Below are 17,687 nucleotides of genomic sequence, written 5' to 3'. Positions count from 1 at the left end.
AGCACAGCCTGCTTCTCTTTCTTCAGCTGTTATTGTAGGAACAGGCACTTGAAAGTTAAGACTTTGCTGAGCCTCTGAAAGTTGTAACAGCAAATACAGCTAGAAATCTGTTTCAGAATGGCTTCAGCAACAGCAGCTCCTGAGGCATGCAGGTAAAAAGGGATGGGGTTATTTTTACACCACTGTCTAAAAGAGAATCAAGCCAGGATTGAATCTTCATGTCACTCTGATTTCCATAATGAGATGCCTGACAACAACCAGACACAAACCTGACAAAGATTTGGAGGTGAATTTGGGAAGAGGCTGAAAAAGGCAGAGGAAGAGTTACTGCTTCAGCACTGCTCGTCTTGGGTAAGAGCACAAAAGAGGCTGGCAAAATGATTTATTTGCCACCCACAGACAACTTGCAGGCATATGGCTTTCTGGAATGGGCTGACAGCTCCCTTTGACACCTGCCTGAATTGATTTATTTCTCCCTTGAAGAGCAGGGAACTTTATCCATTTAGTGCTCTTCTTCACTTTAAGTAAGGGGCAGCTCGAATCACAGCTCACATACCTGGGAACTTCACTGAATTAGCTCATATCATTTGTTTGGGGAAAAAAAGAAAAGATTTTTCTGCAGAGGTAAGTTCACCTTGACAGGTGTTACACTGTGTTAGCTAAAGCCTGACCAAATAGTGCTCTAGATAGTGGATCCACACATCATCTATGTCATATTCCATAGTTATAAATACTAGATCTGACCAACTAAAAGCATCAAACAACTTCAATTTTCACATACCTATGCAGAGAAAAAAAGGAACTGAGCTACGGATACTTTGCCCAGGTATATATAAAAAAAACAAACAATCCAAAGCATATGAAATTTGTGTAAATAAAATTTTGGATAAATATATTCATACTATGAAGTTTCAGCATTCTGGGTTCTTTCACAAACATCACAAAGATACAGCACTACAGACTGAGAAACACAGAACTGTTCGAGTTAGAAGGAAGCTTCAAAGGCTATTTAGTTCAACGTCCCTGCCATGGACAGGGACACCTACAGGGACAACAGCTCCATCAGGGCATTCAGAGCTAGCTCACTCACACTTAACATAAAGGGAAGGCAGGTTCAGGTCTTTAAAGGCATTTAAATGCAAGCTGAAGTCCTCAAATCTTTATCATGCAATGCCTGTCCTAGCCCTGGCAGAGGACAGTACGATATGCCAGTCTGGGGAAAAAAAAAACCTGAATATGGGACAAGAAATCTTAAGAGCTTCTCCCACGACAAATGATGTTTATCTGGCCATCTTTATAAGAATTTTGCTATTGCGTGCCACAGCCTGTTTCCATCTACCAGGGCAGAGGGTGGAGAGACAAGCCAGAAGTCAGATCCACACACCGCAAACCCATTCATCTCTCCTACAATTATTTATCCTACCTTTCAATAGTCCTGCGAGGATTGCCATTAAATTCAAGGCCAATGAAAAAGTCATTTAAATGAATACCAAGGTCACCACCTCTCCTGTGACTGCCACATTAGGTTCTTCAGCAGCAGCTGTATCCCCCTGCACTAAGCTTCTCCAGTTCTAGAAATTTTCTGTTAAGAAAATGAATGGGAAAACAATAACAACCCCACAGGCTCAGCCCAGATGTTTTAATGTGCTGCATAAAGCCTCATTCTGCTCCCACAGAAGAAAAGGACAGATTCCCTCCGTCCTGTGGCTAAGTGCCTGGTTCTGCAGGTGGGCTGTAGGGCCTGGGCACCTCGGATCTCCTCCAAGTACATCATGTAGCTCAATGTACACAGAGATCCAGGGTCCAAGGTACTCAAATGGCAAAGAACATGCAGTGTAAGTCTAAAGGGAGAGTGTTACAAGACAAGGAGGTAAAGCTTACAAAAATCAGTGCTAGGATTTCTGGTACAAGATAGGCTCTTGTTAACTGGCTAAAAGATGCTTAAATGAAGTGAGAATTCTGTTTTCCCCGTTTATTTATAATCTATCTTCATGTTTGTCACATAGTTTGGCAGATAAACAGCTCCTTCCTTCAGTGCAGCTGTCACAGCTCACCTGCACCCCTACAACAAAGGCCATTGTGGGTTCCTCCGTTCAAAGAGGGCACCTCCCTCTAGAACTCTGCTACAGGACAGCACTCAGCTAGCACTCTGTCCCTTCCAGATCGTGATCATACTCCTGCAAAGAGGGATGGCCAAGCATGGACAGAGTGATGCTGACATGTGACACACTGATGATGGGAAATGCATCAAGCAATTTCTTTCCCAAGTATCTGTATTCACTTTTGGCAGCCTGTTTGGCATTGCTGCAGACACCACTCAGAGCGCATTTGCTGCAAACTCTTACAGAAGGAAATAACAAACACTCCCATTGCTATCACCCAGTTTTGCCTGCAGAGGACAGGCAGAAAAGCAGCCAAGCATCCTCAGCTAAGCTCCCACGTGCTATCTTAGTGCTGGCTCCAGAACATAAAATTGTTTCTCTGTTATTCGTTGTTTCCTTCTTTCAGGTTATTACAGTTATACAATTAAACACTAGATTTTGGTAAAATCCTTGCATTTTAACACAACACTGACTGAGGATCAGAAGTGTACGTGACAAGCAAGAGATAAAGGCCAACATCCAGGTGACTGGGGATAAGGAATTTCTGGCATGGAGAACCCTAAAGACTAATTAAATTGCAAATAAAGATTTTAAAGAATCATTAAATTTCTGCTATCGACAGACTGCCTGGGTGCTGTTATCATGTCCCAGCTATTATCACACCATGCCATCTCCATACACATTTATAGCTGCATACCAAAATATTTCCATCAACCTGATGAGAAAATAAATTTGAAGCACAAAATATGCCCTGCTCTCAGCAACTGAGGCAATAGCAGTTCAGGCCACATTCACAGACTTACCAACAATTTCAAGAAAAAGATAATCTAAAAAAATTCAGTTACACCTTTATTCTTCTAAGCATTTAACACAAGGAAACCTTGTGGTGTCTCTATTCTTAATCCCAGAGGAACAGTCACCTCTCAACGCCACAGAATAGCCAGCCTTGCCTTACAAGTGCCCTGCTTTATGTTTGAACCCATATGATTAGAATCATTAAGGCTGTAAAATGATATAGATGATATAGGATCATCTATAGTCCAACCATCAGCCCATCACCACCATGTCCAATAAACACTTCCCACTTGTGCATATTAAAATGGGAGCATGCATGTGGTGGGGAAGTGCTAATAATCCTGGGGAACACAGCAAGGAATACAGAAGCCCCATCCCTCTCATTACCTATGTGAGAACACAAATGGATTCTCTTCTGCCACAAGCACCTTTACCAGGCACAGATTTCTTAAGCAGAATATAACAGAGTTACTCTCTGGTTTGATGCGAGACAGCTTGCAGTTCTTCTACCACTGTCAGAGAGCACAAGAACAACAGCTGCAGATTCCCTTGCATAATTTAGCTGTCTGCATTGCAGACATCCGGTGGGAAATCATCCACAAATTTGGCAGGGAGGGTTCAAACAATGATGGAAGCTTTTTCTCCCCCATAATCACAGGTACGCGTTTCAAGATGGGTTGGATCCATGTTCACTTAACAGTTGCAACAGTCCACGAAGCCTGGCTGCTTTTGACCCAGGCTATGAGAACACGGAGGAGCTAGGAAGATGGAAGCATAAGGAAGTGCTTCAGTGTTTTGGGACAGTGCTGTGTCCCACATGCAGAGCTGCTGGTACTAAGGCAAACATCAGCCCTGCCTGAATCACCACCAAGGGATTCTTATGGACACAGTGAAACTCCTAGGAGAGCATGGGAACTACCTGACCCTGCCTGTACAAAAGGATGCACACAGAGCCAGCCAAGCCTCTACTTCTCTGTATTTGATCACCTTGGCTATAGAGGTGAAAGCATTTAAGATCCAATTTTTGATCATCTTTTATCCAAGCTGGCAGAATTATTTTCCTCAGCCTCATTGAAACAGCTCAGCAGATTTGCTCTAGAGAGTTAAAGTGCAAGATAGTAAGGTTTATTCCTCCAAAAAGACAATCAGATCACCGCATTATATAAGGCAAATCACATTAAGTGACAACCGAGTTCACCAAGCATACCCTCCAGGAGCCCCATCTGTGCCCAAGCCACCCCCAGTCCCAGCAGAAGGGCTATCTGCAGCCTGCAGCACACCTGGCAGAGGTAAGCTTGGGGCAGAGGAGGAAGTAACACTGTACAATCTCACACACAGGGACCGAGGGAATATAATTCTTACAACCTCCTGCATAACGCATACCTCCACTGTGGAGCACGTGTTCTTCTGATGTAAAGACTCAGGGGAGAGGGTGGATATTCTTTTTAAGGCAAACTTCAGCCACAGGCTGCTACCTCTCAATGGCCTGTAAGAATTGGAGCAGAGGAAGATCTCTGCTCCATCTCACCCTCAGAGTTGTTTCTTTGTGTTTAACCCTACAAGGATCCTCAGGGAAGCTGGGCTCCTGGAGTTTTGGAAAAAATATACTCCTGTCTTCCATAGCACCAAGACATGCACAGCAAAGCCCTCTAGCTAATCACTCTCTTTATTCAACATGAACTAACAAAAAAAAATATTTTTGTTCCTCATTTCCACTCCAGATCTGGCTTCAGCTTCCAGCTGTTGGAGATTACACAGCACTTACACAGGCTCTTAGCCAAAGCTATATAGTGCAATCAGTAGGAGTCAGTGTTGGGAGACAATGGTGCCTCCTACCATCCCCTTGGGAGGGAAAAGAAGGTGGATCAGCTGGCATCAGGAGATAGGAATTACACTTCCTACACGAGCTGAGAGGAACATGGCCTTGTGAGTAGGTGTTGAAAATTAATCTCATATTGCAATGTGAAAGAAAGACAACAGCACAGCTGCCTGAAGGTGAAATTATTGAGAATTTATGAAAAGTACCACCAGAAGGATTCCTTCTCAGTTACAATATGTTTATTCAATTTCCAAAAAATATCCCCCCTTCTCCATTCCAAGATGATCAACAAAATTTTACTCTAGGGAGAGAAGTTGCAAGGCTCACACCCCCACGCCATTAAGGAAGATTTTATTTTCAACTTAGCCATGAAAACACTAAAGAGCTGAGGTTAGACAGAACAGTGGTGACTGCCCAGCTCAGGAAAATAGTAGCAAATAAGCACAATTAGCGGATGCAATCAGCATTAAAAACAAAAACAGCAAAATGGATGCAAAATTGAAATCTCCATAGGAAATAATATCCCAACACACTGAAGATTGAAGGGTGTAAAGGTTTAAAGCAGTGGTCAACGTAAGCTGTTACAGAAGTTACCTATACAAGGCAAGTATCAGGAAGAGATACTGTATACAACATGCACTTTCTGTCCAGAATGAGAGCAAAAACAGTTACCGTGCTGAGATGCATTGACACAGTGAATGTAGCAGTGCTGTGCTGGAATGCTCACTAACCACAAGTGGTCAGGGCCCAGAAGATGCCTTCATCATCAGCCCCAGTATCAAAGCAATGGGTTCATTTATTAACAACTCACTCAAAGATGGCAACACTTGCTGACTCACAAGCTGAAAGGGCACAAGGAAATGACAGGCAAGAAATCTTTCACTGCAAGTTCCTCTGTCCATTATCCACCCTGTAAAGTTAGCTCCTGCTCTGTCTTCCATAAGATAAAAAGAATTGAAGTCATTAAGTATTTAGGAAGATAAATTTGATAATGAAAACTTTGCTGGTAAAGATTGAAGTGGCAGAAATATTTGTAAGGCCCTTTCCAAATGAGAACTCCGCACAATATATTAAGCTCATCCAGGCAAGGAAATTAATTTATTTCAGAAGAAATAAACCTGGTGGCTTAATTCTTATAACTAATTCTTACTGTTAACTGGTCATTAGAGGCAAGCAAAGTAAACCTATAAAAATAAATTATGCCTCACACCTATTAGAACTCAATGTAAGAGCATTGACAGCTTATGAGTACACTGGGGTCAAGTTTGCAGGACAGTTAGCTAACCCACACACACAAAGAAGGACCTTCTCTGGACACAAAGACCAGCTGAAATTACTAAAGCCTTTTAAAAGGTCACTCTGACAAGAAGCACTCCCAGAGAAGGAGAGAACAAGGTGAGACACCCAGCCCCACTTAAACCATTAGGACTTCTTAGTCCTGCAGAAAGGAAGGAAATGGGACAGCAAATCCCCAAGGAAACTAAATGTTCCTGTCACAACACCTGACATATGTTTACAGGAAGATCTTTTCTTGATTGGAATGGCCTTCATAAATGCCTTCCTCAACAGAGAAAATAATTGCTCCATATCAGACACAAATGTTTAGCAATCAAAGGAACTAAACTTTTACATCTCCAGGCCAAGACTATCATTTTCTATCACTGGATCATCCTCTTTATGACTTTACCCTGCTCAAAGAGCAAAACTGCTTCAAAAAGAATGTTCTTATACAAACAGCATGCTGCAATATCAAAAGTCTGACACAGAAGAGAAAAAGGAGTCTGTCATTACCATCCTCGCCCTTTTCATTAGATATCTTATCAAGTTTTACTGCACAACCTAGTTACTAGGATTTTTATGTTCTCCATACTCCTATTTATATTAAGTGCCACTAAAAGTCATATTGATTTTTTTATGTTTAAGCCCCAAGAAATGTAGGTGGGATGGTCATTAAGAAAAAAAATCCATGTCAGGTTCTTCATTTTATCAATTTGCAGCATTTTCAAGAACTCATGTTTAAGCGTGCTCCTAAAAATCTCCACTGAAAATCATTGCTGTAATTACTTTAATGAGGCAGGTCACTGCACTGAACTACTTGCACTCTCCAAGATTTCTTTTGGTGATATTCACATACACAGAAGCACTACACATCAAGCACCATCCTACCGTAGACTTGTATGCTTTAAATATGGATGAACTTGGTGTGAGTGTCCTAGTCCTCAATATTCTGAAACCAGCATCACTCAGAAGTTGACTTCACTGGAAACAGATTCAGGAGCCACGAATTTACCTCTTTTCTATGAAGAATGTATCTGTTAATGGAGCCTGCCAGCTGAGTGCATACATTCAATGAACAGAAAGTTGGCACAATTTACCCTTACCCAGGGAATGTGTTTATTATATATGCCATTAAAAATGCATTAAAGCAGCATTAAAAGGTAACACCTACAGGATTGCAATGAGTCAGGAAACATTACACTGAAACTGAAGATGATCTCTTCACCTCAGCATCCAGACTTTCAGAAGAGCAACATTCATCATCCCAGTGCCCCAGCACAATTCCATCTTCCAGTGACTAGGGCACTCAACCTCTCCCCAGCCCACCCTGACATCCGCACTGCTTCACCACCAAACTGAACACGGCTATGACCAACTAATGGTCCATAATGCTAACAAGAAAGTCTGTCCTGTCTGAAAGTTTCTTTAATTACTCTAAGAACGAAGAGAATATTTCCTCTAGGAGGAGCAGGAGCAAGCCCATAGCACATACCTTGACACACGCAGATCTTCTGGATCATCCCACAGACAAGCACAGCTTTATCAGTTGGATATGGCTTCTGTTAAACTCACGGCTTGCCTTACACTCTATGGGCCTCTTATAATCCTTTCAGACTACAGCAACATAGCACAGAACTGCTTGCCTTCATTTCCTTCTGATTACAGCACTAGAGAATAACCAACACAATTCTATTCACAGCCCTGCCCGTACAGAAAGTCCAATTTAAAAAGCAGAGCTCATACACAAGGTTGGGTTGTCAAAGTTTATAAAGACACTTCAGGAAACTAAACCAGCTTCCTGACCAAAGTCTACATCCTGGTAAGCTTTTGACTCCCAGCCCCGTGCCATTCCCAGGGGTAAACCACGTTCTGAAGACTCCTCAACTTCTGCTTCACAACAAGCCCATCACACAAAGCTGTATTCATAACTACAGACCTGGAAACAACAATAGAGCTGCGGAGAGATACTGTTGTAGACCCTACTTTTGCTGCTCATGGGGAACCACCTACGAATCTAACCAATGGAAACTGCCAACATTTTGTCTTAGAAGTCACTCCTATGTCAGATACAGCCACGTCAAATAAAAAATAGAAGATATTTCCCTCCGTTCCACATTCAGTGCTGTTATTTGCATAACCCACATGTCTTTAACCTCTGCTGGTACGACTGCAATGGTTTACATTTAGAAAAATAAACATCTTTGAATTATGAATTAGCATGGAAAAACTTGAGAAGATCATATTTACTTATTTATTACAAGCTGCCAATGCTATGCTGCTGCTGACCTGTGCTCAAAGAGCTTTTTCTTTTATTATTATTTTTTTTTTAGGCTACACAATAAATTAATTCCTCAGCCTTTTCAACTTGTGGTCTCCAAAATTGGCCAATAGCTGCACCAATTAGCACTAGCTGCACTGGTAGCTTGCTTTCATGGAGACCTTTCATAAGGAACCAGTGCGGGTCTGAAAGGGAGACTTATTTATTTATAGTTGTAAAACCCAATTTTTTTCAAAAAGCAGGCTTGATTTTGTGTGCACGTTTTGGTTTTTGCTTTACTTTAAATATAAAATGAGCAATAGACTCCCATGATCTAATCTCACCACACGCAGCAGGAAGAAAGAAACCCACTGACACCAATGACAGTGCTCTGTCACAGAGAGATCCAAGTCCGCTGTTCGGTTTGAAGCTGGAGGCCGTCATCTTGTACTGGGCTAATTGGTTGGCATTCTTAGTAATGAGTCCCCAAAGTAGCTTAAAACCTTGGAGTTTAATGTATGGGAAGCAGGAGGGAAAGGAAGGAGGGTGTGAATAGTTGTTTTTCCAAATCTAAATTGATAAAACAGCTTCCAGCACAATTAAAAATAGGCACAGCTGAATAGTTGGCTTTGGAGAACACTAACTGTGTAATTTATCAGGCTGGTTTACAAAAGGAGAGAAAATATCTAAGGACAGAAAAGGAATTTCTCAGACGTTTCAACAACACATCAAAACTGTAGTGCTTTTTATCAAGATTTATTCTTCCCTCCCTTGTACTAGGAGGGAGCAATAAGAGGTAACGCCATGGCTGCATCTCCAAAGCTGTTTCCAAGAACAAATTAAGGAGCAAAGAAAAAATAAGCTGTGTGTTCCTTGCCTGCCTTCCTTATCAAGGAAAGAAAACAGCGTCAGCTTCAATATCCCACGAGCCACGTTCTTCATAACCTTACACTCTGCAGCTATAACTTATATAATGCCTAGGAAGTAGTCCTATAAGGAAAACTGGGCGAAAGACAGGCTTTACACGAATTTAAGCTCCCATACAAGGAAGAAATACTGCAGAAAAAATACTGTAAGTGTTTAATTCTTTAAAATGTCAATGCATACTCACAGTAAGGCCAAACTGCCTTTTCTCCTCTCCTTTACCCCTGGCACTAGTATCAAACCACAGATGTAATGGCAAATAGCGTGTGAGAGGGAGTAAGAGCAACCATGGGAGGCCGCAAACCATCACCCAACAAGAGCTGCTGGTTACTGGGATCTGCACTCACTGAACGTCCCCAGGGAGGCTGCAGCTTCTGGTGACATCAGGACATGGTTCCACAGCAGGTGTCCTGAACACATACGCTTTAAAACATTAGTGGTCATTTGTACTAATAAAACACAATGAAAAGTAACTCTCTAGCATGAAGAGCAGACACCTTTAAAACCCACTGCTGAATTGGATTTAATTTCAATGCAAGACTTTAAACACCTTTCAGTAGCATTTGAATCAATTTATAAGCAACTTAGTTGGGGTTGTTTTGTGCAAGATTCAGTTCTTGGGTTGGGGCACAAAGATGGAAAAAATATGGAACAGAAAATTATTATTATTTTTCTTTTATTTGACAAAAACCAGTCTGAAAGACTGCAAGCTGCACTAATTTGGCAAATATTTTGGGCAGTGTTATTTTGAAAATAGCATTTGACTCAGCAGTTTGATGGGGACAACTGAAAATAAACAGGGCTCTTCTGCACTGAAGTGGTTCAGGAACATTTTAAGTCCCAGCGAGTCCCTGTGTCACTAAGCATTCAGAAACATTTGACTGGCAGCATCGCTTAAATTTGGAGACACTCAGCACCCAGCTGTCGTCTCAGGCAGCTAAATAAATTGATCAGCATATAGCATGGATATCAAGAGGCACAGACAGACACAGAGTTCTTATTTTCACTGCTATCCGAAAGCTATGATGAGCTGCCTTTATTGATGCTGTGATGCAGCTGTAGTACACCTTTCTTTGCTGTGATGCATATTCTTTTAGAGACTGAACTGTTACTACTGAATAAGACCAATCCAAGCAACAACTCCAAAACCTCCAGGGCAAAGGGCCATTTATTTGCTCTCCATCTGTAGAGCGCTACATCATAGATTTCAGTTCATAACCAAATTCCCTTCTGTGACCAGCAGCAACACAGAAAACCCACTTGGAATGTCTGCAATATCAGTCACCTTCATCAACAGTTACGCATGACATGAGCGGCAACACTGAATGAACTCGCAGGATGTCTGGATGTACCTAAGATAATCATATGCTTACCACCAGCATTTATAAGATTTCAACATAATTCTCAAGGAGGAAGGAACACAATGCTTGGCTGCTCTTCTGCAGTGACTGAGGAAAAGTACCTTCAGACTCTTGGCTGCTTGAGTTGCTGCTGACCTTTGCTAAATGCTCAGCTTTGCTGAACATCCTCTTAAAATCTATTCAAAGGAGTTTCAGAAGGTTAAAAGTCCTACTGTGCCCCAGTGACCTGCAAAATGAAAGTAGGACAAACTCATCCCACCCATGATTCTCACGGCCTGCAGCAGCTACCCAAAGCAGCACATCTTCTGTTTGGTGGTTGTGCTACATCACTGCAGGAAAGGTGTAGGGCCTCTGAGAGCAAGAGGTGCAAGCTGCATTCTACAAACATTCCTGATACGTTTAACTCACACATGGCTGCTCTAGCTGAACTTGGTTAAACACCAGGTCTCACTTCACATAATGCTGCAACACTTCTAATTGGGCTACTGAGCACAATTGATTGTGAATCATTATAGCATGGTCCTCAGGAGTGATCACTAGAAGGCACAGGCATGGAAACCCAATTGGTCGCATTCATCACAGCACCTAATTCTGCAGTTCACAGCTATTTACTATAAATACGTTTGGTTCAAGTGTACCTTCAGCATTTGCAGCTTCCACTTTCCCCACACGCCTCTTAACATTACAGTGTATTAATGTGCTGGCTATCTGACTATGAAATTGTAATTAAAGCATCACTGAAGTAATTCTGCCTCTAGTAAAGAGCTTCTCCCAAACACAGGATTTATAGCATGTTAAACAAGTCCGTGTGTATCCTGCATGGGGGCATAGCAAAGTCCTTGCTAACAATGAAATGCCTTTGTTTAGTCTTAGTTATAAAGAAATATATCCCAAATTCTGGGCCTATCTTATATGTGTTTCAATTTTTTTTTTAATTAAGTCAAATCTTTTAGAAAAAACTCTCACGTCCTCAGCCACAAAACTTAAAAGTACAACATCCTCCATTTGCATTGCTTTTTCTTTTGTCCTAGAGTAATTTATCTCCTATTATTCCCAAGGTGACTCCATTAACAAAATTAAGAAGTGCTCTGAGGTCTTTTAATCACAGTAAATCACGTTAATAACTATTTATGATGGCTGTCTGTCATTAATTAGTTTGTAAGCCTTGCACCCTCTGCTGAGGTTGCCCACAAGGATTGTTCCAATCACAGACCATTTACACATTTACAAGGTGGATCCTGCACATAGACACTATCGCTTCAATGAAAATAAAACGCATTGAGTTATTTACGCCCTAAAAATCCAAGTTTCATTTATAATTGAGTTTTCTGGTAAGTAACATTCTTTAGTTCAATTCTGAGCAGCTGGAACATGTTGTCAGGAGACTGCAACAGTCCCACTCAGCAATTAATACAGCACTTGCCAAAGTACTGCTGCACCTTAGCACAGAATGCTCAGCTGGACGTGCTCCTCCTCCCCAAATGGGTCACATCACCCCTAAAACTGTGTCATGTGTACTATAGAGGATATTAACAAAATAAACATAAAAACTGAGCAGAGCTCTGTTTGGATTTAAAACCAACTTGAATTTACTACAAAATTAGATCATAGCTGCAGGTATTCATTTATTTTTAATCTGGCTTCCTAAAGGAATAAGGTTTACAGGACCAACTTTCGAATTCTTTCCTCCTCTCTGCCTCCTCCTAAATAGATTATTGAACTCCTTCGCCACTTTACAAACTCAGAAAAACAACAGTGCTTTCAAATAGTAATAAATCCCCATAAAAATCTGCAGCTAAACAAAGAACACTTATCCTTTGTGCACAGAGGGAAAGAAGAGAAGCTCAGTCGTTACATTCCTGCCTGGCAGCAGCTGCTCTGCCAGCCCAGAGGAGCAGCAGCCGGCACTGTCTCTTGCACACTGGGGTGTGCAGAAAGCTGGGGAAGGAAGGATTTGGGTAACGAAGGGGAACCTCCAAGCAAAGCATGCCTCATCGGTTCTGCTACTTGTGCTTTGGTTTTCAGACCAGGCATTAATCTCCAGACCTGCCTTCATTATTACAAACAATCCAATGAACACGGCGACAAAACAGCAGTCACCTGCTTCCGTGGATCAAACTGCCAGACATTTCATCAGGCAGAGGAAATTTGTTATGCTGTTTTCCAAGCGAGTCTTACGAGCAGACCTTCAAAAGAGGATTTAGGTGCTAACTCCCGCTGACTTGAAGGGAAGCAGGATTTTAGCCTTAGTGCCAAGACCCTCCGTTGTTTGGCTGTGAGCACGCAGCCCACCTCCAGAGTGCTAACCTTCCAGTTTTTGCCTGAAAAAATGATCACCTCATCCAAGTGCAACTGGCAGCACCAGCAGCCAGAGGAGACAGAAGTCGTGTTCACCTGGTGTAGGGAACATGCTTTGGCAGGGGGGTTAGACTCCATGATCTCTAAAGGTCCCTTCCAACCCCTATGATTCTGTACCATCCCACACAGCAGATCTGAGTCTGAACTTTCAGCTAAAGATACAAAGAACTGGTAGAACCAGCTACGCAGTTGTAACAAGTTGCATGGTTAGCAAGCAAACAGATGAATGCAATCCTCCACATTAACCCAGAGGATACAAGATACAGGAGAACAACATGGCTGGAACAGCTTGGAGGGCAGTACTTTAGGGCTACCTGTTGCATTTTGCACCAGAAAAATTAGCCTCATTCATTCTCAGCCAAACAGCCATTAAGATCACTATCAGCTCTGCATCAGTTTTCAAAAGACTTTCTGAACTTACATAACTTACAGACATCCTTCAGCACAAAACATAATGAGCATCACCCTCTACATTACCAGAGAATGAACTGTGGCTGCAAACAAGGACTTACGAGCTCACAGATCTCAAGTAGCTCAAACAACCAGAGCTTTGCCTTGAAAGCAAGTAACACAGAAGACAAGCTGAAAATCAGGGATACAAAAAATAGGGATAATCTTACAAAACAATGATTGTTCTAACTACCGCAGCTTTATGACACTCCTGAATTATGATAGACTCAGCCTACAAAATACCTCTTCCAGCAGCACATCTCTGCCCTAAACTTGAAATCAGCAACTTTACAAACGTCATGCCTTGTGTGCTTAAGAATCATGACAAACAAGAAATGCCTGGACTTTGATTTTATGGCTCTGTGAAACCTACACAACAAATTATCATTGATTTTGTTTGCAAGCATTTGGATCAGAGTGCAGAATAGAAAAAGCAAACTCACATGGTGCATGGAACATCACTAGGACAGATGAATGATCTTTTATGAACTTGTCGAAGTCCTCATCGGTCAGGTGATAAACTACATTTTCCTCATCTGCCCAGGGAATCTCCGGAGCCTGTGGCTGAGGTGCCTGCGGGCTACAAGACAAATAGACACAGCTGAAAAGCAGCTCGTTGATGCTAAGTAGGAATTTTAGCAAGTCTGACTGCAAGGAACTACCTTTGTGCAAATGGTCACAGAGGTCTGACACAGTAACCCTACTGAGCAGCTTCCATAATTGCTCCCATTCAGAAGTGATAAATGCCAAAACTCAGAATTGAAGGAGAGAGGAAAAACTCCACAAGCATCTGACAAGGACAGATCAGAAATGGAAGGGGACAGAACGAAGAGATAACCAGACTGCTTGGTTATTACATTATAAAAATCAGATGCATTTTTCTATTACTCTTTCAGCCTTCTCAGCAGGAGACTCCCTTTCTCACAGCACTCACACTTAGCAGATCACAGGAGTCACTGCAAATGAAAGAGAAAAGCAGTGTGCAGAAACAGCCAATCTAATCAGTCACCTTGAATACCGACAGCATAACCAGGGCCAGCAGAGAAAGGAGGAGCTGCAATGCTGGAACCAAGAGCAATATTCACTTGGGCATTAACCCAGGAAATCATGGTTTTACCCTGAACAACCCTGTGACCTGGGAAAGCATCCTTCTGTCCTCTCCTGACAGTGCCCTCATGGGTCTAATTCAGCAAAGCTACTCAGACTGCATGCTTAATCTAAAAGGTAAGTGACATGTTGCACCGACTCCCCTATGATCGTGCATGAGCTTAACCATCTTTCATGGCTGGGAGCCAGGGAGACTGCTCAAAGACACGCTGGTAAATCTGGAAACTGAACCTCAGATCCTCTGATCAGTCAAGTTCAGTCCACTGAACAATTGCTTTTTTCCTATTATCAAGGCACATTATTAAGAGAATTTGGCAGATGTGAACTAAACTGTGTGAACTGACATTTTATTTATTTAAGCACTGTTCACATGAAGTACACCCAAGCACAGGAACATTTGAAGCCAAACTTTAAAGCTACTCTATCCTTGCCAGGTACAGTAATGAGTTCCAAATATCCCACAGAATTCCCCAAATTCTTTGGCAAAGTACAGGTCTGGCTGTTGCCCCATTCCTTGTGAACACACATTTACTATTTTTGATTAAAATGAATTATTGTGTTATCTGTCTGGAACAAGGAGTGGCAAACAGATGATAACTCATTTATTCTGCCTTGCTCATTACCAGGCTGAAAGCCTAGTTTGATAAAAAAAGCAATAGAGAGATGTACAAATTCAGATGGCAAGTGTTGTTGATGTAAGCAATCTGTCTGATCCAAGAATATTAAGCAATGCATGCAAAACTGCACATCTCTGATGCTGCCTGTAGGATCAACAAACCAAGAAACAAACATCAAAGGTGACCAAGCAGCTCAAAGAGAAAAAGAAGTAGGTTACCATCCACAAGAGTCTGTAACAAAATGGCCACAGCATAGGTAGGGCTGCGATGAGTAAGGGGCCGTGTCACAAAGTTTACTAGAGCATCACTGCCAAGCCTCTAAGAGACAGAAATAATCCACAGGTAGAAAAATGAAGGCTTCCAGAAAATATCATGACATGATTTATTTGGAAAGAGAGTTGGTTTGAGTTGGCTGAGTATGATGAACATGGACACACTGGCCACAAAGTGCCATGAAAGCTGTGTTCAGCAGAGCCTGGCATGACCTATTTCAGTAAGGAATCAGTAAAGCAGGGCAAGGATGTTTATTCAAATGGCCCAATTTAAAATGCTGTGCATGCTAATAAGCCTACACAGGAGCTGGTAAGAGGCACCTCAAGGCCTGGAGGAGACAACAACCAAAATCTAAAATGTCATTTAAAACTGAGAAGGCACAGCCAACGCCTGAAGTCCAAAAATAGGATGACAGAAGTCTGGAAGAGTTATCAAGAGCTAATTGAATTAAGTACAGAGGACAAGTTCTTGATTTAATTGAGTAGTTAGTGCTAAGGAAAGACCCAAGAGAAGTACATAAAAACAGCAAGAAAACTAAGCAGCTATTGAAAGCAGCAAGAAATTGTCTGGCTTCACTACCATCCAAACTGATACAGCGGTATGAGAGAGATTAAAAAAGAAATGTGGCATGTACAAGATAGCATCTCCCATATTAATAATGCTGTGTTGGAGTAAGTGTGTGATGGTTTCTCTCCATGCCTCATAAGAACATCTGAAACTCCACAAGATAGTAGTCTGTGCCTATTAGGAAGATTAAGGGGGGGGTTAAGGACCTCTAGGCTGATGCATTAAGACGCTTCAACTTAAGAAAGTACCTTCAAAATAACAAAAAAGGCACCAGAGCCCTTCAAACTGGTAGAGCTCTTGCTCTGAGAGTGCATGAAAAACATCCTTTGTACAGTTTAAACAATTCTAACCTTTGTTGTTCCACTCTGCAGCCCTATACTCCAAATCAGCACAGATCAATTGCTTTCAGAATTTAACCCTAAACATTTACAGGGCAAAACAGACAAAGGGGAGACAGAAGAAAACAGTCTCACTTCTGCAGTGTTTAACTAGTGTCCATAGAAGATAGGTCATCTCACACAGCACAGTGTCTGCTGGATTCCCTTTTGAGAACACATGGATAAGGGCACCTGCATGCACAGTATGAATACAAGTTGGTTTTCCTTGCCGTGGACACTCTGGCAGCACTGTGCTCCTGCTGCTCAGCACACCTGCTTGACTGGTCAGCAGCTCCTACAAGAGCCTCTTCCTGAGGTCAGCAGCTTCATCTTGGCAGCAGCCTCAATGCTCCAACGTCACCACTTGAGAATCATCCAAAGCGACACAGCATGGGAAACCCAGAACTACGCCTGACAGCCAGGGAGTTTGGAGACTAAATATTAGATTCTGAGTTTGGTCTCGTTGCATGGCTATGCATACAGCCCTCTACTCGTTTCACTGTAGTTGTGTTCTCAGAAAAGGGAGCCAGCGTTCCTAACTCAGAAGTGAGGAGATTGCTCAAGACATCAATACTACAGGAAGTGACAACAGTAATGATATTAAACTCTAGCTCGAGGTATCTGGTGAGAATTTTAGTATTATACTATCCTGAAATACAAAGGATACGTCTTCTGCAGCAACCTAAACACAATCTCTGGCTTTCTTAAAGTCCTTGCCATACCACTTGAGCAGTTATACTGTGGATTCCCCAGAGTAATACAGCATTATGCATGTAGCAGATTTACCCTGCACACAGTTTTAATTACAACATTAACTACTAACAAAATTTAAGTATGCATAATTTCCCAGTGTAGCTTCTTTAAAAGTCGTATTTATTATACAAAATAGGGGCAAGAAGGCTATTGATCAGATAATCTTTGGGGAAACTAATAAGCACGCACTGAACACTAAGTGAGGACAAACAGCTGCCTTTACCTCTGGACTGCTGGAATATCAGCCAAAGCCCACAGTGGCTTGTTAGCAAAGATTATCATTGGAAAGAGCTTGCAGCTGTTCTGCTTTGCTTTTGCTGTGCTCACTTGCTGTCACAACACCGATAGAAAAGCACTTAATATTACACGGATTATCTGGATATTATGCGGACAAGAGAAAAGCCCACCCCAGACATCTAATGTTTCAAATGTGGTAGCCAAGAGATAACCACATCCTCACAGAACTAAAAAGCATAATACAGTACAGGTGATGAAGTCACATCCTTGCTCCATGGGCTCATCATCTCCTGAGCACTGCTGGAGTTGCCATCCTGGTTATTTATATCTGAAAGACTGAATGAACTAAATGAAGCTTACAGACCACACCTAAATCTCTCTATCATCCACGGGGCAACACTCGCCTTCAAAG

At 42.0% G+C, this 17,687-nt stretch overlaps 1 protein-coding gene across 1 annotated transcript in view; it reads right to left on the bottom strand.

The window, feature by feature from the left end:
• The window catches only part of PDIA5 (protein disulfide isomerase family A member 5), a 93,310-nt gene that overhangs the window by 33,418 nt on the left and 42,205 nt on the right, over positions 1-17,687 (bottom strand). Inside the window, exon 11 of the mRNA XM_085227592.1 lies at positions 13,788-13,924. Coding sequence (XP_085083718.1) covers positions 13,788-13,924 — 137 coding nt within the window. The remainder of the gene's footprint in view (positions 1-13,787; positions 13,925-17,687) is intronic.

Source organism: Meleagris gallopavo, chromosome 7 (genome assembly GCF_905368555.1).
Source record: "Meleagris gallopavo chromosome 7, MGAL_WU_HG_1.1, whole genome shotgun sequence".
Classification (NCBI taxonomy): domain Eukaryota; kingdom Metazoa; phylum Chordata; class Aves; order Galliformes; family Phasianidae; genus Meleagris; species Meleagris gallopavo.
The sequence above is the reverse complement of the archived record's forward strand: the minus strand, read 5'-3'. Positions and strand labels throughout refer to the sequence as shown.